Below are 21,443 nucleotides of genomic sequence, written 5' to 3' on the forward strand. Positions count from 1 at the left end.
CTGATATACCCCACACCCCTCACTGTAACACTGATATACCCCACACCCCTCACTGTAACACTGATATACCCCACACCCCTCACTGTAACACTGATATACCCCACACCCCTCACTGTAACACTGATATACCCCACACCCCTCACTGTAACACTGATATACCCCACACCCCTCACTGTAACACTGATATACCCCACACCCCTCACTGTAACACTGATATACCCCAAACCCCTCACTGTAACACTCTGATATACCCCTCACTGTAACACTGATATACCCCACACCCCTCACTGTAACACTGATATACCCCACATCCCTCACTGTAACACTGATATACCCCACACCCCTCACTGTAACACTGATATACCCCACACCCCTCACTGTAACACTCTGATATACACCACACCCCTCGCTGTAACACTGATATACCCCACACCCCTCACTGTAACACTCTGATCTACCCCACACCCCTCACTGTAACACTCTGATCTACCCCACACCCCTCACTGTAACACACTGATATACCCCTCACTGTAACACTGATATACCCCACACCCCTCACTGTAACACACTGATATACCCCACACCCCTCACTGTAACACTCTCTGATATACCCCCACACTGTTACACTCTCTGATATACCCCTCACTGTAACACTCTCTGATATACCCCACACTGTAACGCTCTCTGATATACCCCCACACTGTAACGCTCTCTGATATACCCCCACACTGTAACGCTCTCTGATATACCCCTCACTGTAACGCTCTCTGATATACCCCCACACTGTAACGCTCTCTGATATACCCCCACACTGTAATGCTCTCTGATATACCCCTCACTGTAACACTCTCTGATATACCCCCACACTGTAACACTATCTGATATACCCCACACTGTAACACTCTCTGATATACCCCCACACTGTAACACTCTCTGATATACCCCCTCACTGTAACACCCTCTGATATACCCCTCACTGTAACACACTCTGATATAACCCACACCCCTCACTGTAGCACTCTGATATAACCCACACCCCTCACTGTAACACTCTCTGATATACCCCCACACTGTAACACTCTCTGATATACCCCTCACTGTAACACTCTCTGATATACCCCTCACTGTAACACTCTCTGATCTACCCCACACTGTAACACTCTCTGATATACCCCTCACTGTAACACTCTCTGATATACCCCTCACTGCAACACTCTCTGATATACCCCTCACTGTAACATTCTCTGATATACCCCTCACTGTAACACTCTCTGATATACCCCTCACTATAACACTCTCTGATATACCCCTCACTGTAACATTCTCTGATATACCCCTCACTGTAACACACTCTGATATACCCCTCACTGTAACACACTCTGATATACCCCTCACTGTAACATTATCTGATATACCCCTCACTGTAACACTCTCTGATATACCCCTCACTGTAGCACTCTGATCCAGGTTGCACCACGTTAAGTGCTTGACAGTCTTCCTGCATCTCCCATAATTTTATTAATATATGTTTTTGTAGGAGTTCACATTAAATCATGTAAAGCCTAACCTTCAACCTTTGAACCTTCCTGCTGACCTGACTGTGAGGGAGGCGCTGAACCGGGTACTGCGGCTTCCATCGGTGGCAAGCAAGAGATACCTGACCAATAAGGTAAGGGAGGTCGGGGTCAGAGAGAGAGATATCTGACCAATAAGAAAGGAGGGTCGGTCGAGAATCGGAGAGAGTGGGAGAAGGAGGACGGGTTCTGTCGAGGATTGGAGACTGAGAAAGGGGGTGGGTTCGGACGAGATCGTGTGTCAGCTGGGTCGGGCGCTCAGTGATGCTCTATCTGTCCTACCGTAGGTTGACCGTTCGGTGACGAGGTGGGGGGTCAGCTGGGTCAGGCGCTTGGTGATGCTCTATCTGTCCTGCCGTAGGTTGACCGTTCGGTGACGGGGTCGGGGGTTAGCAGGGTCGGGCACTCGGTGATGCTCTATCTGTCCTGCCATAGATTGACCGTTCAGTGACTGTCCTGGTTGAGGTTCGGACGAGGTCGAGGGTCAGCTGGTTCGGGCGCTCGGTGATGCTCTATCTGTCCTGCCGTAGGTTGATCGTTCAGTGACGGGCCTAGTAGCCCAGCAGCAGTGTGTGGGGCCGCTCCACACTCCTTTAGCCGATGTAGCAGTTATTGCCCTCTCGTATTTCGACACCGTTGGAGCGGCAACGGCAATTGGGGAGCAGCCAATCAAAGGTCTGATTGACCCCGGGGCCGGCGCCCGAATGGCCATCGGAGAGGCTCTAACTAACCTGGTGTTCGCCCGTGTGACTGAGCTCAAGGTAAGTGATGAACACTGACTCCAACCGCAGAATGCTGACCGCCCACACCTGACCCCAACGGCTCTACATTGACCCCTAGTCCCACCCGCTGGTGCTCGTTGTGATGTTCTCTGACCGTGTGTGTGTTCCAGTGTCGCTCGATGTGACATTCCCTGACCGTGTGTGTGTTCCAACGTCGCTCGGTGTGACGTTCTCTGACCGTGTGTGTGTTCCAGTGTCGCTCGGTGTGACGTTCTCTGACCGTGTGTGTGTTCCGGTGTTGCTCGGTGTGACGTTCTCTGACCGTGTGTGTGTTCCAACGTCGCTCGGTGTGACGTTCTCTGACCGTGTGTGTGTTCCAGTGTCGCTCGGTGTGACGTTCTCTGACCGTGTGTGTGTTCCAGTGTCGCTCAGTGTGACGTTCTCTGACCGTGTGTGTGTTCCAGTGTTGCTCGATGTGACATTCCCTGACCGTGTGTGTGTTCCAGTGTCGCTCGGTGTGACGTTCTCTGACCGTGTGTGTGTTCCAACGTCGCTCGGTGTGACGTTCTCTGACCGTGTGTGTGTTCCAGTGTCGCTCGGTGTGACGTTCTCTGACCGTGTGTGTGTTCCAGTGTCGCTCGGTGTGACGATCTCTGACCGTGTGTGTGTTCCAGTGTCGCTCGGTGTGACGTTCTCTGACCTTGTGTGTGTGTTCCAGTGTCACTCGGTGTGACGTTCTCTGACCGTGTGTGTGTTCCAGTGTCGCTCGGTGTGACGTTCTCTGACCGTGTGTGTGTTCCAGTGACGCTCGGTGTGACGTTCTCTGACCGTGGGTGTGTTCCAGTGTCGCTCGGTGTGACGTTCTCTGACCGTGTGTGTGTTCCAGTGTCGCTCGGTGTGACGTTCTCTGACCGTGTGTGTGTTCCAGTGTCGCTCGGTGTGACGATCTCTGACCATGTGTGTGTTCCAGTGTCGCTCGGTGTAGCGATCTCTGACCATGTGTGTGTTCCAGTGTCGCTCGGTGTGACGTTCTCTGACCTTGTGTGTGTGTTCCAGTGTCACTCGGTGTGACGTTCTCTGACCGTGTGTGTGTTCCAGTGTCGCTCGGTGTGACGTTCTCTGACCGTGTGTGTGTTCCAGTGTCGCTCGGTGTGACGTTCTCTGACCATGTGTGTGTTCCAGTGTCGCTCGGTGTGACGATCTCTGACCGTGTGTGTGTTCCAGTGTCGCTCGGTGTGACGTTCCCTGACCGTGTGTCTGTTCCAGTGTCGCTCGGTGTGACGTTCTCTGACAGTGGGTGTGTTCCAGTGTCGCTCGGTGTGACGTTCTTTGACCGTGTGTGTGTTCCAGGGACGCTCGGTGTGACGTTCTCTGACCGTGGGTGTGTTCCAGTGACGCTCGGTGTGATGTTCTCTGACCGTGTGTGTGTTCCAGTGTCGCTCGGTGTGACGTTCTCTGACCGTGTGTGTGTTCCAGTGTCGCTCGGTGTGACGATCTCTGACCGTGTGTCTGTTCCAGTGTCGCTCGGTGTGACGTTCTTTGACCGTGTGTGTGTTCCAGTGACGCTCGGTGTGACGTTCTCTGACCGTGGGTGTGTTCCAGTGTCGCTCGGTGTCACGTTCTTTAACCGTGTGTGTGTTCCAGGGACGCTCGGTGTGACGTTCTCTGACCGTGTGTGTGTTCCAGTGTCGCTCGGTGTGACGTTCTCTGACCGTGGGTGTGTTCCAGTGACGCTCGGTGTGATGTTCTCTGACCGTGTGTGTGTTCCAGTGTCGCTCGGTGTGACGTTCTCTGACCGTGTGTGTGTTCCAGTGTCGCTCGGTGTGACGATCTCTGACCGTGTGTGTGTTCCAGTGTCGCTCGGTGTGACGTTCTCTGACCGTGTGTGTGTTCCAGTGTCGCTCGGTGTGACGTTCTCTGACCGTGTGTGTGTTCCAGTGACGCTCGGTGTGACGTTCTCTGACCGTGTGTGTGTTCCAGTGTCGCTCGGTGTGACGTTCTCTGACCGTGTGTGTGTTCCGGTGTCGCTCGGTGTGACGTTCTCTGACCGTGTGTGTGTTCCGGTGTCGCTCGGTGTGACGTTCTCTGACCGTGTGTGTGTTCCAGTGTCGCTCGGTGTGACATTCTCTGACCGTGTGTGTGTTCCAGTGTCGCTCGGTGTGACGTTCTCTGACCGTGTGTGTGTTCCAGTGTCGCTCGGTGTGACGTTCTCAGACCGTGTGTGTGTTCCAGTGTCGCTCGGTGTGACGTTCTCAGACCGTGTGTGTGTTCCAGTGTCGCTCGGTGTGACGTTCTCTGACCGTGTGTGTGTTCCAGTGACGCTCGGTGCGACGTTCTCTGACCGTGTGTGTGTTCCGGTGTCGCTCGAGGTGACGTTCTCTGACCGTGTGTGTGTTCCAGTGTCGCTCGGTGTGACATTCTCTGACCGTGTGTGTGTCCCAGTCTCGCTCGGGGTGACGTTCTCTGACCGTCTGTGTGTTCCAGTGTCGCACGGTGTGACATTCTCTGACCCTGTGTGTGTTCCAGTGTCGCTCGGTGTGACGTTCTCTGACCGTGTGTGTGTTCCAGTGTCGCTCGGTGTGACGATCTCTGACCGTGTGTGTGTTCCAGTGTCGCTCGGTCTGACGTTCTCTGACCGTGTGTGTGTTCCAGTGTCGCTCGGGGTGACGTTCGCTGACCGTGTGTGTGTTCCAGTGTCGCTCGGTGTGATGTTCTCTTACCGTGTGTGTGTTCCAGTGTCGCTCGGTGTGACGTTCTCTGACCATGTGTGTGTTCCAGTGTCGCTCGGTGTGACGTTCTCTGACCGTGTGTGTGTCCCAGTCTCACTCGGTGTGACGTTCTCTGACCGTGTGTGTGTTCCAGTGTCGCTCGGTGTGACGTTCTCTGACCATGTGTGTGTTCCAGTGTCGCTCGGTGTGACGTTCTCTGACCGTGTGTGTGTTCCAGTGTCGCTCGGTGTGACATTCTCTTACCGTGTGTGTGTTCCAGTGTCGCTCGGTGTGACGTTCTCCGACCGTGTGTGTGTTCCAGTGTCGCTCGGTGTGACGTTATCTGACCGTGTGTGTGTTCCAGTGTCGCTCGGTGTGACGATCTCTGACCGTGTGTGTGTTCCAGTGTCGCTCGGTCTGACGTTCTCTGACCGTGTGTGTGTTCCAGTGTCGCTCGGTGTGACGTTCTCTGACCGTGTGTGTGTTCCAGTGTCGCTCGGTGTGACTATCTCTGACCGTGTGTGTGTTCCAGTGTCGCTCGGTGTGACGTTCTCTGACCGTGTGTGTGTTCCAGTGTCGCTCGGTGTGACGTTCTCTTACCGTGTGTGTGTTCCAGTGTCGCTCGGTGTGACGATCTCTGACCGTGTGTGTGTTCCAGTGTCGCTCGGGGTGACGTTCTCTGACCGTGTGTGTGTTCCAGTGTCGCTCGGTGTGACGTTCTCTGACCGTGTGTGTGTTCCAGTGTCGCTCGGTGTGACGTTCTCTTACCGTGTGTGTGTTCCAGTGTCGCTCGGTGTGTCGCTCGGTGTGACGTTCTCTGACCGTGTGTGTGTTCCAGTGTCGCTCGGTGTGACGTTCTCTGACCGTGTGTGTGTTCCAGTGTCGCTCGGTGTGACGTTCTCTGACCGTGTGTGTGTTCCAGTGTCGCTCGGTGTGACGTTCTCTGACCGTGTGTGTGTTCCAGTGTCGCTCGGTGTGACGTTCTCTGACCGTGTGTGTGTTCCAGTCTCACTCGGTGTGACGATCTCTGACCGTGTGTGTGTCCCAGTCTCACTCGGTGTGACGTTCTCTGACCGTGTGTGTGTTCCACTGATGCTCGGTGTGACGTTCTCTGACCGTGCGTGTGTTCCAGTGTCGCTCGGTGTGACGATCTCTGACCGTGTGTGTGTTCCAGTGTCGCTCGGTGTGACGATCTCTGACCGTGTGTGTGTTCCAGTGTCGCTCGGTGTGACGTTCTCTGACCATGTGTGTGTTCCAGTGTCGCTCGGTGTGACGTTCTCTGACCATGTGTGTGTTCCAGTGTCGCTCGGTGTGACGTTCTCTGACCATGTGTGTGTTCCAGTGTCGCTCGGTGTGACGTTCTCTGACCGTGTGTGTGTTCCAGTGTCGCTCGGTGTGACGTTCTCTGACCGTGTGTGTGTTCCAGTGTCGCTCGGTGTGACGTTCTCTGACCGTGTGTGTGTTCCAGTGTCGCTCGGTGTGACGTTCTCTGACCGTGTGTGTGTTCCAGTGTCGCTCGGTGTGACGTTCTCTGACCGTGTGTGTGTTCCGGTGTCGCTCGGTGTGACGTTCTCTGACCGTGTGTGTGTTCCAGTGTCGCTCGGTGTGACGTTTTCTGACCGTGTGTGTGTTCCAGTGTCGCTCGGTGTGACGTTCTCTGACCGTGTGTGTGTTCCAGTGTCGCTCGGTGTGACGTTCTCTGACCATGTGTGTGTTCCAGTGTCGCTCGGTGTGACGTTCTCTGACCATGTGTGTGTTCCAGTGTCGCTCGGTGTGACGTTCTCTGACCGTGTGTGTGTTCCAGTGTCGCTCGGTGTGACGTTCTCTTACCGTGTGTGTGTTCCAGTGTCGCTCGGTGTGACGTTCTCTGACCGTGTGTGTGTTCCAGTGTCGCTCGGTGTGACGTTCTGTTACCGTGTGTGTGTTCCAGTGTCGCTCGGTGTGACGTTCTCTGACCGTGTGTGTGTTCCAGTGTCGCTCGGTGTGACGTTCTCTGACCGTGTGTGTGTTCCACTGATGCTCGGTGTGACGATCTCTGACCGTGTGTGTGTTCCAGTGTCGCTCGGTGTGACGTTCTCTGACCATGTGTGTGTTCCAGTGTCGCTCGGTGTGACGTTCTCTGACCATGTGTGTGTTCCAGTGTCGCTCGGTGTGACGTTCTCTGACCATGTGTGTGTTCCAGTGTCGCTCGGTGTGACGTTCTCTGACCGTGTGTGTGTTCCAGTGTCGCTCGGTGTGACGTTCTCTGACCATGTGTGTGTTCCAGTGTCGCTCGGTGTGACGTTCTCTGACCGTGTTTGTGTTCCAGTGTCGCTCGGTGTGACGTTCTCAGACCGTGTGTGTGTTCCAGTGTCGCTCGGTGTGACGTTCTCTGACCGTGTGTGTGTTCCAGTGTCGCTCGGTGTGACGTTCTCTGACCGTGTGTGTGTTCCAGTGTCGCTCGGTGTGACGTTCTCTGACCGTGTGTGTCTTCCAGTGTCGCTCGGTGTGACGTTCTCTGACCGTGTGTGTGTTCCAGTGTCGCTCGGTGTGACGTTTTCTGACCGTGTGTGTGTTCCGGTGTCGCTCGGTGTGACGTTCTCTGACCGTGTGTGTGTTCCAGTGTCGCTCGGTGTGACGTTCTCTGACCGTGTGTGTGTTCCAGTGTCGCCGGGTGTGACGTTCTCTGACCGTGTGTGTGTTCCAGTGTCGCTCGGTGTGACGTTCTCTGACCGTGTGTGTGTTCCAGTGTCGCTCGGTGTGACGTTCTCTGACCGTGTGTGTGTTCCAGTGTCGCTCGGTGTGACGTTCTCTGACCGTGTGTGTGTTCCAGTGACGCTCGGTGTGACGTTGTCTGACCGTGTGTGTGTTCCAGTGTTGCTCGGTGTGACGCTCTCTGACCGTGTGTGTGTTCCAGTGTCGCTCGGTGTGACGTTCTCTAACCGTGTGTGTGTTCCAGTGTCGCTCGGTGTGACGTTCTCTGACCGTGTGTGTGTTCCAGTGTCGCTCGGTGTGACGTTCTCTGACCGTGTGTGTGTTCCAGTGTCGCTCGGTGTGACGTTCTCTGACCGTGTGTGTGTTCCAGTGTCGCTCGGTGTGACGTTCTCTGACCGTGTTTGTGTTCCAGTGTCGCTCGGTGTGACGTTCTCTGACCGTGTGTGTGTTCCAGTGTCGCTCGGTGTGACGTTCTCTGACCGTGTGTGTGTTCCAGTGTCGCTCGGTGTGACGTTCTCTGACCGTGTGTGTGTTCCAGTGTCGCTCGGTGTGACGTTCTCTGACCGTGTGTGTGTTCCAGTGTCGCTCGGTGTGACGTTCTCTGACCGTGTGTGTGTTCCGGTGTCGCTCGGTGTGACGTTTTCTGACCGTGTGTGTGTTCCGGTGTCGCTCGGTGTGACGTTCTCTGACCGTGTGTGTGTTCCAGTGTCGCTCGGTGTGACATTCTCTGACCGTGTGTGTGTTCCAGTGTCGCCGGGTGTGACGTTCTCTGACCGTGTGTGTGTTCCAGTGTCGCTCGGTGTGACGTTCTCTGACCGTGTGTGTGTTCCAGTGTCGCTCGGTGTGACGTTCTCTGACCGTGTGTGTGTTCCAGTGTCGCTCGGTGTGACGTTCTCTGACCGTGTGTGTGTTCCAGTGACGCTCGGTGTGACGTTGTCTGACCGTGTGTGTGTTCCAGTGTTGCTCGGTGTGACGCTCTCTGACCGTGTGTGTGTTCCAGTGTCGCTCGGTGTGACGTTCTCTGACCGTGTGTGTGTTCCAGTGTCGCTCGGTGTGACGTTCTCTGACCGTGTGTGTGTTCCAGTGTCGCTCGGTGTGACGTTCTCTGACCGTGTGTGTGTTCCAGTGTCGCTCGGTGTGACGTTCTCTGACCGTGTGTGTGTTCCAGTGTCGCTCGGTGTGACGTTCTCTGACCGTGTGTTTGTTCCAGTGTCGCTCGGTGTGACGTTCTCTAACCGTGTGTGTGTTCCAGTGTCGCTCGGTGTGATGTTCTCTGACCGTGTGTGTGTTCCAGTGTCGCTCGGTGTGATGTTCTCTGACCGTGTGTGTGTTCCAGTGTCGCTCGGTGTGATGTTCTCTGACCGTGTGTGTGTTCCAGTGTCGCTCGGTGTGACGTTCTCTGACCGTCTGTGTGTTCCAGTGTCGCACGGTGTGACATTCTCTGACCCTGTGTGTGTTCCAGTGTCGCTCGGTGTGACTGTCTCTGACCGTGTGTGTGTTCCAGTGTCGCTCGGTGTGACGTCCTCTGACCGTGTGTGTGTTCCAGTGATGCTCAGTGTGACGTTCTCTGACCGTGTGTGTGTTCCAGTGTCGCTCGGTGTGACGTTCTCTGACCGTGTGTGTGTTCCAGTGTCGCTCGGTGTGACGTTCTCTTACCGTGTGTGTGTTCCAGTGACGCTCGGTGTGACGTTCTCAGACCGTGTGTGTGTTCCAGTGTCGCTCGGTGTGACGTTCTCTGACCGTGTGTGTGTTCCAGTGTCGCTCGGTGTGACGTTCTCTGACCATGTGTGTGTTCCAGTGTCGCTCGGTGTGACGTTCTCTGACCGTGTGTGTGTTCCAGTGTCGCTCGGTGTGACGTTCTCTGACCGTGTGTGTGTTCCAGTGTCGCTCGGTGCGACGTTCTCTGACCGTGTGTGTGTTCCAGTGTCGCTCGGTGTGATGTTCTCTGACCCTGTGTGTGTTCCAGTGTCGCTCGGTGTGACGTTCTCTGACCGTGTGTGTGTGTTCCGGTGTCGCTCGGTGTGACGTTCTCTGACCGTGTGTGTGTTCCAGTGTGGCTCGGTGTGACGTTCTCTGACCGTGTGTGTGTTCCAGTGTCGCTCGGTGTGACGTTCTCTGACCGTGTGTGTGTTCCAGTGTCGCTCGGTGTGACGTTCTCTGACCGTGTGTGTGTTCCATTGTCGCTCGGTGTGACGTTCTCTGACCGTGTGTGTGTTCCAGTGTCGCTCGGTGTGACGTTCTCTGACCGTGTGTGTGTTCCAGTGTCGCTCGGTGTGACGTTCTCTGACCGTGTGTGTGTTCCAGTGTCGCTCGGTGTGACGTTCTCTGACCGTCTGTGTGTTCCAGTGTCGCTCGGTGTGACGTTCTCTGACCGTGTGTGTGTTCCATTGTCGCTCGGTGTGACGATCTCTGACCGTGTGTGTGTTCCAGTGTCACTCGGTGTGATGTTCTCTGACCGTGTGTGTGTTCCAGTGATGCTCAGTGTGACGTTCTCTGACCGTGTGTGTGTTCCAGTGTCGCTCGGTGTGACGTTCTCTGACCGTATGTGTGTTCCATTGTCGCTCGGTGTGACGATCTCTGACCGTGTGTGTGTTCCAGTGTCGCTCGGTGTGACGATCTCTGACCGTGTGTGTGTTCCAGTGTCACTCGGTGTGACGTCCTCTGACCGTGTGTGTGTTCCAGTGATGCTCAGTGTGACGTTCTCTGACCGTGTGTGTGTTCCAGTGTCGCACGGTGTGACATTCTCTGACCCTGTGTGTGTTCCAGTGTCGCTCGGTGTGACTGTCTCTGACCGTGTGTGTGTTCCAGTGTCGCTCGGTGTGACGTCCTCTGACCGTGTGTGTGTTCCAGTGATGCTCAGTGTGACGTTCTCTGACCGTGTGTGTGTTCCAGTGTCGCTCGGTGTGACGTTCTCTGACCGTGTGTGTGTTCCAGTGTCGCTCGGTGTGACGTTCTCTTACCGTGTGTGTGTTCCAGTGACGCTCGGTGTGACGTTCTCAGACCGTGTGTGTGTTCCAGTGTCGCTCGGTGTGACGTTCTCTGACCGTGTGTGTGTTCCAGTGTCGCTCGGTGTGACGTTCTCTGACCATGTGTGTGTTCCAGTGTCGCTCGGTGTGACGTTCTCTGACCGTGTGTGTGTTCCAGTGTCGCTCGGTGTGACGTTCTCTGACCGTGTGTGTGTTCCAGTGTCGCTCGGTGTGACGTTCTCTGACCGTGTGTGTGTTCCAGTGTCGCTCGGTGTGATGTTCTCTGACCCTGTGTGTGTTCCAGTGTCGCTCGGTGTGACGTTCTCTGACCGTGTGTGTGTGTTCCGGTGTCGCTCGGTGTGACGTTCTCTGACCGTGTGTGTGTTCCAGTGTGGCTCGGTGTGACGTTCTCTGACCGTGTGTGTGTTCCAGTGTCGCTCGGTGTGACGTTCTCTGACCGTGTGTGTGTTCCAGTGTCGCTCGGTGTGACGTTCTCTGACCGTGTGTGTGTTCCATTGTCGCTCGGTGTGACGTTCTCTGACCGTGTGTGTGTTCCAGTGTCGCTCGGTGTGACGTTCTCTGACCGTGTGTGTGTTCCAGTGTCGCTCGGTGTGACGTTCTCTGACCGTGTGTGTGTTCCAGTGTCGCTCGGTGTGACGTTCTCTGACCGTCTGTGTGTTCCAGTGTCGCTCGGTGTGACGTTCTCTGACCGTGTGTGTGTTCCATTGTCGCTCGGTGTGACGATCTCTGACCGTGTGTGTGTTCCAGTGTCACTCGGTGTGATGTTCTCTGACCGTGTGTGTGTTCCAGTGATGCTCAGTGTGACGTTCTCTGACCGTGTGTGTGTTCCAGTGTCGCTCGGTGTGACGTTCTCTGACCGTATGTGTGTTCCATTGTCGCTCGGTGTGACGATCTCTGACCGTGTGTGTGTTCCAGTGTCACTCGGTGTGATGTTCTCTGACCGTGTGTGTGTTCCAGTGATGCTCAGTGTGACGTTCTCTGACCGTGTGTGTGTTCCATTGTCGCTCGGTGTGACGTTCTCTGACCATGTGTGTGTTCCAGTGTCACTCGGTGTGATGTTCTCTGACCGTGTGTGTGTTCCAGTGATGCTCAGTGTGACGTTCTCTGACCGTGTGTGTGTTCCATTGTCGCTCGGTGTGACGTTCTCTGACCGTGTGTGTGTTCCAGTGATGCTCAGTGTGACGTTCTCTGACCGTGTGTGTGTTCCAGTGTCGCTCGGTGTGACGTTCTCTGACCGTGTGTGTGTTCCAGTGTCGCTCGGTGTGACGTTCTCTGACCATGTGTGTGTTCCAGTGTCGCTCGGTGTGACGTTCTCTGACCGTGTGTGTGTTCCAGTGTCGCTCGGTGTGACGTTCTCTGACCGTGTGTGTGTTCCAGTGTCGCTCGGTGTGACGTTCTCTGACCGTGTGTGTGTTCCAGTGTCGCTCGGTGTGATGTTCTCTGACCCTGTGTGTGTTCCAGTGTCGCTCGGTGTGACGTTCTCTGACCGTGTGTGTGTGTTCCGGTGTCGCTCGGTGTGACGTTCTCTGACCGTGTGTGTGTTCCAGTGTGGCTCGGTGTGACGTTCTCTGACCGTGTGTGTGTTCCAGTGTCGCTCGGTGTGACGTTCTCTGACCGTGTGTGTGTTCCAGTGTCGCTCGGTGTGACGTTCTCTGACCGTGTGTGTGTTCCATTGTCGCTCGGTGTGACGTTCTCTGACCGTGTGTGTGTTCCAGTGTCGCTCGGTGTGACGTTCTCTGACCGTGTGTGTGTTCCAGTGTCGCTCGGTGTGACGTTCTCTGACCGTGTGTGTGTTCCAGTGTCGCTCGGTGTGACGTTCTCTGACCGTGTGTGTGTTCCAGTGTCGCTCGGTGTGACGTTCTCTGACCGTGTGTGTGTTCCATTGTCGCTCGGTGTGACGATCTCTGACCGTGTGTGTGTTCCAGTGTCACTCGGTGTGATGTTCTCTGACCGTGTGTGTGTTCCAGTGATGCTCAGTGTGACGTTCTCTGACCGTGTGTGTGTTCCAGTGTCGCTCGGTGTGACGTTCTCTGACCGTGTGTGTGTTCCATTGTCGCTCGGTGTGACGATCTCTGACCGTGTGTGTGTTCCAGTGTCACTCGGTGTGATGTTCTCTGACCGTGTGTGTGTTCCAGTGATGCTCAGTGTGACGTTCTCTGACCGTGTGTGTGTTCCATTGTCGCTCGGTGTGACGTTCTCTGACCATGTGTGTGTTCCAGTGTCGCTCGGTGTGACGTTCTCTGACCGTGTGTGTGTTCCAGTGTCACTCGGTGTGATGTTCTCTGACCGTGTGTGTGTTCCAGTGATGCTCAGTGTGACGTTCTCTGACCGTGTGTGTGTTCCATTGTCGCTCGGTGTGACGTTCTCTGACCGTGTGTGTGTTCCAGTGATGCTCAGTGTGACATTCTCTGACCGTGTGTGTGTTCCATTGTCGCTCGGTGTGACGTTCTCTGACCGTGTGTGTGTTCCAGTGTCACTCGGTGTGATGTTCTCTGACCGTGTGTGTGTCCCAGTGTCGCTCCGTGTGACGTTCTCTGACCCTGTGTGTGTTCCAGTGTCGCTCGGTGTGACGTTCTCTGACCGTGTGTGTGTTCCAGTGGCGCTCGGTGTGACGTTCTCTGACCGTGTGTGAGTTCCAGTGTCGCTCGGTGTGATGTTCTCTGACCGTGTGTGTGTTCCAGTGTCGCTCGGTGTGACGTTCTCTGACCGTGTGTGTGTCCCAGTGTCGCTCGGTGTGACGTTCTCTGACCGTGTGTGTGTTCCAGTGACGCTCGGTGTGACGTTCTCTGACCGTGTGTGTGTTCCAGTGTCGCTCGGTGTGACGTTCTCTGACCGTGTGTGTGTTCCAGTGTCGCTCGGTGTGACGTTCTCTGACCGTGTGTGTGTTCCAGTGTCGCTCGGTGTGACGTTCTCTTACCGTGTGTGTGTTCCAGTGTCGCTCGGTGTGATGTTCTCTGACCGTGGGTGTGTTCCAGTGTCGCTCGGTGTGACGTTCTCTGACCGTGTGTGTGTTCCAGTGTCGCTCGGTGTGACGTTCTCTGACCGTGTGTGTGTCCCAGTGTCGCTCGGTGTGACGTTCTCTGACCGTGTGTGTGTTCCAGTGACGCTCGGTGTGACGATCTCCGACCGTGTGTGTTCCAGTGACGCTCGGTGTGACGTTCTCTGACCGTGTGTGTGTTCCAGTGTCGCTCGGTGTGACGTTCTCTGACCGTGTGTGTGTTCCAGTGTCGCTCGGTGTGACGTTCTCTGACCGTGTGTGTGTTCCAGTGTCGCTCGGTGTGACATTCGCTGACCGTGTGTGTGTTCCAGTGTCGCTCGGTGTGACGTTCTCTGACCGTGTGTGTGTTCCAGTGTCGCTCGGTGTGACGTTCTCTGACCGTGTGTGTGTTCCAGTGTCGCTCGGTGTGACGTTCTCTGACCGTGTGTGTGTTCCAGTGTCGCTCGGTGTGACGCTCTCTCTTCTCTCTGTTCCAGGATGTGAAGTGTAGCGGTAACTGGATGTGGCCGGCCAAGTTGCCGGGTGAGGGGGCGGCTCTGTACGATGCCTGTGAGGCTATGTGCCATGCGATGGCCGAGCTCGGAGTTGCAGTCGACGGTGGGAAGGATTCTCTGAGTATGGCGGCTCGTGTGGATCAGGGGACGGTAAAGGCCCCCGGTAAGGAGAGTGTCGCGTGCCATGCCCTCCTGGTGCCTGTGCTGACTCTTGGTTAGATTCTTGGGATCCTTTTTATGTTGGTCTCGAACCTTTCCCCATACTCTCCCTTTGCCCCTCTTAATTCCTGTTTTGGATTGTCTGTGTTTTCTATATTCAGCCTGGCTCTTGACTGTATTGCGAATCCGCCGTTTATTCAGGTCTCCAGACTGATGCTGGTTTCTCTCCTGATTCTCAGGCTCCCTCGTGGTCTCGGTTTATGCCGTCTGTCCTGACATAACCTGCACTGTGACCCCCGACTTGAAAAATCCCCATGGACAAGGTACAGGATCAATTTCTGATAGAGTCCGTAGCTTGCGGGTCTGGGGGTGTCGTTGTGGGGAGACGAGGGTTTGGGGGAGGGGCGTGGGGGCTAGGTACAGTGGCCGGTTGCAGGGTGTAGATGTCGGGGGTGCCGGAGGTGGAATACAGGAGGGGGGAGGGGGAGGATGAGGGGTACAGGGTGATGGGGTACAGGGGGTTGGTGAGGGGTACAGGGGGAGGGTGAAGGGGTACCGGGGCCAGATGCGGGTTACCGGTGGAGGGTGCGGGGGGTTGGGTGTGGGTTGAGGGAGGGTGGGGGGTACCGGGACCAGGTGTGGCTTACCGGGGGAGGGTGCGGGGTGCCGGGCCTGGGTGTGGGTTGAGGGATGGCAGGGGAGGGTGGGGAGTACCGGGGCTCGGTGTGGGTTGAGGGGTGGCAGGGGAGGGTGGGGGGGTACCGGGACCAGGTGCGGGTTACCGGTGGAGGGTGCGGGGTGACTGGGCTGGGTGTGGGTTGAGGGATGGCAGGGTCACAGGGGCGGTGTGTGGGTACAGGGAGTGTGTTCAGGAGCAGCCCTCCTCTAGTGCTGACGCTCTGTGTCCTTGTTTCAGGGGTGCTCCTGTATGTACCGGTCACTCCCGGTCAGTACCGGCTGGGAGGAGGCGCCTTGGCCCAATGTTACTCACAGATCGGCAATAATTCCCCGGACCTGGACAGTCCGCACAACCTGGTGTCCTGCTTCACCATCACTCAGCAGCTCCTGGAGGGTGAGTCCTGGAGCCGGGAACATCCCTCCGGCTATTCCCGCCGTTCACCCGGCGTTCCCAGCTCATTGTTTCTGACTCTTTCTCTTTCCCTCACCACAGAGCGTCTGCTGAGTGCCGGCCATGATGTCAGTGATGGGGGACTGCTCACTTGCCTGCTCGAGATGGCAATTGCAGGAAACTGTGGGATTGAGCTCGAAATTTCAAACAGCGAGGCTAGCGGTGAGTGACGAGAATATTGCAACATTCTGAGCCCACTGACCCCCCGCCCCCCCGGGGTCCCCCCCCCACACAGAGGCCTGTTGTCTTCATCTCCTGTCGCCATCCTGACCCCCCCCCGTTGCCCTTGCCCCTGACCCCCCGTCGCCCTTGCCCCTGACCCCCCGTCGCCCCTGTCCCCCCGGCATCCTTGCCCCCTGCCCCCCCCCCCCGTCGCCCTTGCCCCCCGTCGCCCTTGCCCCATGACCCCCGTCGCCCTTGCCCCATGACCCCCATCGCCCTTGCCCCCCCGACCTCCGTCGCCCTTGCCCCCTGACCCCCGTCGCCTTTGCCACCCTGTCGCCGTGACCCCAGTCGCCCTTGCCCCCCGAACCTCGTCACCTTTGCCCCCTGACCCCCGTCAATGGCACTAACGCTCAGTTACCATCTTTCCCCAGTGATTGAGCTGCTGTTCTCTGAGGAGCTGGGTCTGGTGTTGGAGGTGTCAGAGACGGCTGTGAACACAGTGAGCTCTCGCTACACAGCAGCGGGCCTTCAATGCTGCAGGATCGGATCAACCCTTGGAGAGGGAGACCAGAGCACGGTGAGTGACCCAGTTATCAGGGACCCCTGGTTATCAGGGACTCCCGGTCAAGGTGAGTGACCTGGTTATCAGAGTCTCCCGGCGACGGTGAGTGACCCGGTTATCAGGGACTCCCGGTCACGGTGAGTGACCCGGTTATCAGGTACTCCCGGTCACGGTGAGTGACCCGGTTATCAGGTACTCCCGGTCACGGTGAGTGACCCGGTTATCAGGGACTCCCGGTCACGGTGAGTGACCCGGTTATCAGGGACTCCCGGTCACGGTGAGCGAACCGCTTAATCAGAGACTCCCGGTCACGGTGAGTGACCCAGTTATCAAGGACTCCCGGTCTCGGTGAGTGACCCAGTTACCAAGGACTCCCGGTCACGGTGAGTGACCCGTTATCAGGGACTCCTGGTGACTGTGAGTGACCCGGTTATCAGGGACTCCCGGTCACAGTGAGTGACCCGGTTATCGGGGTCTGCCGGTCACGGTGAGCGACTCGGTTATCAGGGACTCCTGGTGACGGTGAGTGACCCGGATATCAGGGACTCCTGCTGACGGTGAGTGACCCGGTTATCAGGGACTCCCGGTGACGGTGAGTGACCCGGTTATCAGGGTCTCCTGGTGACGGTGAGCGACCCGGTTATCAGGTACTCCCGCTGACCATGAGCGACCCGGTTATCTGGGCCTCCCGGTGAGGGTGAGTGACTCGGTTATCAGGGACTCCCAGTAACGGTGAGTGACCCAGTTATCGGGGTCTCCTGGTGACGGTGAGTGACCCGGTTATCAGGGACTCCCGGTGAGGGTGAGTGACCCGGTTATCACAGACTCCCGGTCACGGTGAGTGACCAGGTTATCAGGGACTCCCGGTGACGGTGACCGACCCGGTTATCAGGGACTCCAGGTGATGGTGAGTGACCCGGTTATCAGGGACTCCCTGCCACAGTGAGTGACCCAGTTATCAGGGTCTCCTGGTGATGGTGAGTGACCCGGTTATCGGACTCCTGGTGAGGGTGAGTGACCCGGTTATCACGGACTCCCGGTCATGGTGAGTGACCAGGTTATCAGGGACTCCCGGTGACGGTGAGTGACCCGGTTATCAGGGACTCCCGGTCACGGTGAGTGACCCGGTTACCCGGGACTCCCGTTGACGGTGAGTGACCCGGTTATCGGGGACTCCCGATGAGGGTGAGTGACCCGGTTATCAGGTACTCCCGGTTACGGTGAGCGACCCAGTTATCAGGGTGGCCCAGTGACGGTGAGTGACCCGGTTATCAGACTCCTGCTGACAGAGAGTGACCCGGTTATCAGGGACTCCTGGTGACGGTGAGTGACCCGGTTATCTGGGACTCCCGGTGAGGGTGAGTGACTCGGTTATCAGAGACTCCCAGTAACGTGGCAGCACGGTGGCATAGTGGTTAGCACTGTTGCCTCACAGCGCCAGGGACCCGGGTTCAAATCCGGCCTCGGGTGACTGTCTGTGTGGAGTTTGCACATTCTCCCCGTGTTTGCGTGGGTTTTCTCCGGGTGCTCCGGTTTCCTCCCACAGTCCAAAGATGTGCGGGTTAGGTTGATTGGCCATGATAAAAAATTGGCCCTTAGTGTTAGGGGGGATTAAATACGTGGGGTTACGGGGATAGGGTTTGGGTGGGATGGCTGTCGGTGTAGGGACCAGGTGCTAGGGTTTGGATGATCAGCCATGATCTCGTAGAATGGCGGAGCAGGCTCGAAGGGCCGGATGGCCTACTCCTGCTCCTATCTTCTATGTTTCTATGTAACGGTGAGTGACCCAGTTATCGGGGTCTCCTGGTGACGGTGAGTGACCCGGTTATCTGGGACTCCCGGTCATGGTGAGTGACCCGGTTATCACGGACTCCCGGTCATGGTGAATTACCAGGTTATCAGGGACTCCCGGTAACGGTGAGTGACCCAGTTATCGGGGTCTCCTGGTGACGGTGAGTGACCCAGTTATCAGGATCTCCTGGTGAGGGTGAGTGACCCGGTTATCACGGACTCCCGGTCATGGTGAATTACCAGGTTATCAGGGACTCCCGGTAACGGTGAGTGACCCGGTTATCAGGGCCTCCCGGTCACGGTGAGCGACCCGGTTATCAGGGACTCCCGGTGACGGTGAGTGACCCAGTTATCAGGGTCTCCCGGTGAGGGTGAGTGACCCGGTTATCAGGGACTCCCGGTCACGGTGAGCGACCCGGTTATCAGGGACTCCCGGTCACGGTGAGCGACCCGGTTATCAGGGACTCCCGGTGACGGTGAGTGACCCAGTTATCAGGGTCTCCCGGTAACGGTGAGTGACCCGGTTATCAGGGCCTCCCGGTCACGGTGACCAACCCGGTTATCAGGGACTCCAGGTGATGGTGAGTGTCCCGGTTATCAGGGACTCCCGGTCACGGTGAGTGACCTGGTTATCAGGGACTCCCGTTGACGGTGAGTGACCCAGTTATCGGGGACTCCCGGTGAGGGTGAGTGACCCAGTTATCAGGGACTCCCGGTGAAGGTGAGCGACCCGGTTATCAGACTCCTGCTGATAGTGAGTGACCCGGTTATCAGGGACTCCCAGTAACGGTGAGTGACCCAGTTATCAGCGACTCGCGGTCACGGTGAGTGACCCAGTTATCAGCGACTCCCGGTGAGTGACCCGGTTATCAGGGACTCCCGGTCACGGTTAGTGACCCGGTTATCAGGGACTCCCGGTCACGGTGAGTGACCCGGTTATCAGGGACTCCCGGTCACGGTGAGCGACCCGGTTATCAGGGACTCCCGGTCACGGTGAGTGATCCGGTTATCAGGGTGTCCCGGTGATGGTGAGTGACCCGGTTATCAGACTCCTGCTGACGGTGAGTGACCCAGTTATCAGGGACTCCTGGTGAGTGACCCGGTTATCAGGGACTCTTGGTGACAGTGAGGGACCCGGTTATCAGGGACTCCCGCTGACGGTGAGTGACCCGGTTATCAGGGACTCCCGGTCACGGTTAGGGACCTGGTTATCAGGGACTCCTGGTGACAGTGAGGGACCCGGTTATCAGGGACTCCCGCTGACGGTGAGTGACCCAGTTATCAGGGACTCCCGTTGACGGTGAGTGACCCGGTTATCAGGGACTCCCACTGATGGTGAGTGACCCAGTTATCAGGGACTCCCGGTGACGATGAGCGACCCGGTTATCAGGGACTCCCAGTGACGATAAGTGACCCGGTTATCAGGGAATCCCAGTCACGGTGAGTGATCCGGTTATCAGGGACTCCCGGTGACGGTGAATGACCCGGTTATCAGGGACTCCCGTTGATGGTGAGTGACCTGGTTATCAGGGACTCGCGGTCACGGTGAGTGACCCGGTTATCAGGGACTCCCGGTGAGGGTGAGTGACCCGGTTATCACAGACTCCCGGTCATGGTGAGTGACCAGGTTATCAGGGACTCCCGGTAACGGTGACCGACCCGGTTATCAGGGACTCCAGGTGATGGTGAGTGACCCGGTTATCAGGGACTCCCTGCCACAGTGAGTGACCCAGTTATCAGGGTCTCCTGGTGACGGTGAGTGACCCGGTTATCGGACTCCCGGTGAGGGTGAGTGACCCGGTTATCACGGACTCCCGGTCACGGTGAGTGACCCGGTTACCTGGGACACCCGTTGACGGTGAGTGACCCGGTTATCGGGGACTCCCGGTGAGGGTGAGTGACCCGGTTATCAGGTACTCCCGGTTACGGTGAGCAATCCAGTTATCAGGGTGTCCCGGTGACGGTGAGTGACCCGGTTATCAGACTCCTGCTGACAGTGAGTGACCCGGTTATCAGGGACTCCTGGTGACGGTGAGTGACCCGGTTATCAGGGTCTCCTGGTGACGGTGAGCGACCCGGTTATCAGGGACTCCCGCTGATGGTGAGCAACCCGGTTATCTGGGACTCCCGGTGAGGGTGAGTGACTCGGTTATCAGGGACTCCCAGTAACGGTGAGTGACCCAGTTATCAGGGTCTCCTGGTGAGGGTGAGTGACCCGGTTATCACGGACTCCCGGTCATGGTGAGTGACCAGGTTATCAGGGACTCCCGGTGACGGTGAGTGACCCGGTTATCAGGGACTCCCGGTGACGGTGAGTGACCCGGTTATCAGGGCCTCCCGGTCACGGTGACCAACCCGGTTATCAGGGACTCCAGGTGATGGTGAGTGTCCCGGTTATCAGGGACTACCGGTCTCGGTGAGTGACCTGGTTATCAGGGACTCCCGTTGACGGTGAGTGACCCGGTTATCGGGGACTCCCGGTGAGGGTGAGTGACGCGGTTATCAGGGACTCCCGGTGAAGGTGAGCGACCCGGTTATCAGGGTGTCCCGGTGACGGTGAGTGACCCAGTTATCAGACTCCTGCTGACAGTGAGTGACCCGGTTATCAGGGACTCCCGGTCATGGTGAGTGAGCCGGTTATCAGGGACTCACGGTGACGGTGAGTGACCCAGTTATCTGGGTCTCCCGGTGACGGTGAGTGACCCAGTTATCAGTGACATCCGGTGACAGTGAGTGACCCAGTTATCAGGGTCTCCCAGTGAAGGTGAGTGTCCCGGTTATCAGGGTCTTCCGGTGACGGTGAGTGACCCAGTTATCGGGGACTCCCGGTGACAGTGAGTGTCCTGGTTATCAGGGACTCCAGTGAGGGCGAGTGACCTGATTATCAGGGACTCCCAGTCGCGGTGAGTGATCCAGTTATCAGGGACTCCTGGTGACGGTGAGTGACCCGGTTATCAGGGACTCCCGGTCACGGTATGTGACCCGGTTATCAGGGACTCCCGGTCACGGTGAGTGATCCAATTATCAGGGACTCCCAGTCACGGTGAGTGATCCAGTTATCAGGGACTCCTGGTGACGGTGAGTGACCCGGTTATCAGGGACTCCCGGTCACGGTGAGCGACCCGGTTATCAGGGACTCCCGGTCATGGTGAGCGACCCGGTTATCAGGAACTCCTGGTGAGGGTGAGTGACCTGGTTGTCAGGGACTCCCGGTCACGGTGAGTGACCCGGTTATCAGGGTGTCCCGGTGATGGTGAGTGACCCGGTTATCAGACTCCTGCTGACGGTGAGTGACCCAGTTATCAGGGACTCCTGGTGAGTGACCCGGCTATCAGGGACTCCTGGTGACAGTGAGGGACCCGGTTATCAGGGACTCCCGCTGACGGTGAGTGACCCGGTTATCAGGGACTCCTGGTCACGGTTAGGGACCTGGTTATCAGGGACTCCTGGTGACAGTGAG

At 57.0% G+C, this 21,443-nt stretch overlaps 1 protein-coding gene across 1 annotated transcript in view; it reads left to right on the top strand.

Annotated features, from left to right (window-relative positions):
• The window catches only part of LOC147095507 (phosphoribosylformylglycinamidine synthase-like), an 81,683-nt gene that overhangs the window by 43,849 nt on the left and 16,391 nt on the right, over positions 1-21,443 (top strand). The window contains 7 exon segments of the mRNA XM_085973654.1: positions 1,538-1,669; positions 2,105-2,335; positions 14,160-14,340; positions 14,576-14,659; positions 15,253-15,408; positions 15,508-15,627; positions 16,062-16,207. Of these exon segments, the coding sequence (XP_085829780.1) occupies positions 1,538-1,669; positions 2,105-2,335; positions 14,160-14,340; positions 14,576-14,659; positions 15,253-15,408; positions 15,508-15,627; positions 16,062-16,207 (1,050 nt within the window).

This window comes from Somniosus microcephalus, unplaced genomic scaffold (assembly GCF_052327205.1).
Source record: "Somniosus microcephalus isolate GS21.2 unplaced genomic scaffold, FLI_Smic_1.0 unresolved_chr1, whole genome shotgun sequence".
NCBI classification, from domain to species: Eukaryota; Metazoa; Chordata; class Chondrichthyes; order Squaliformes; family Somniosidae; genus Somniosus; species Somniosus microcephalus.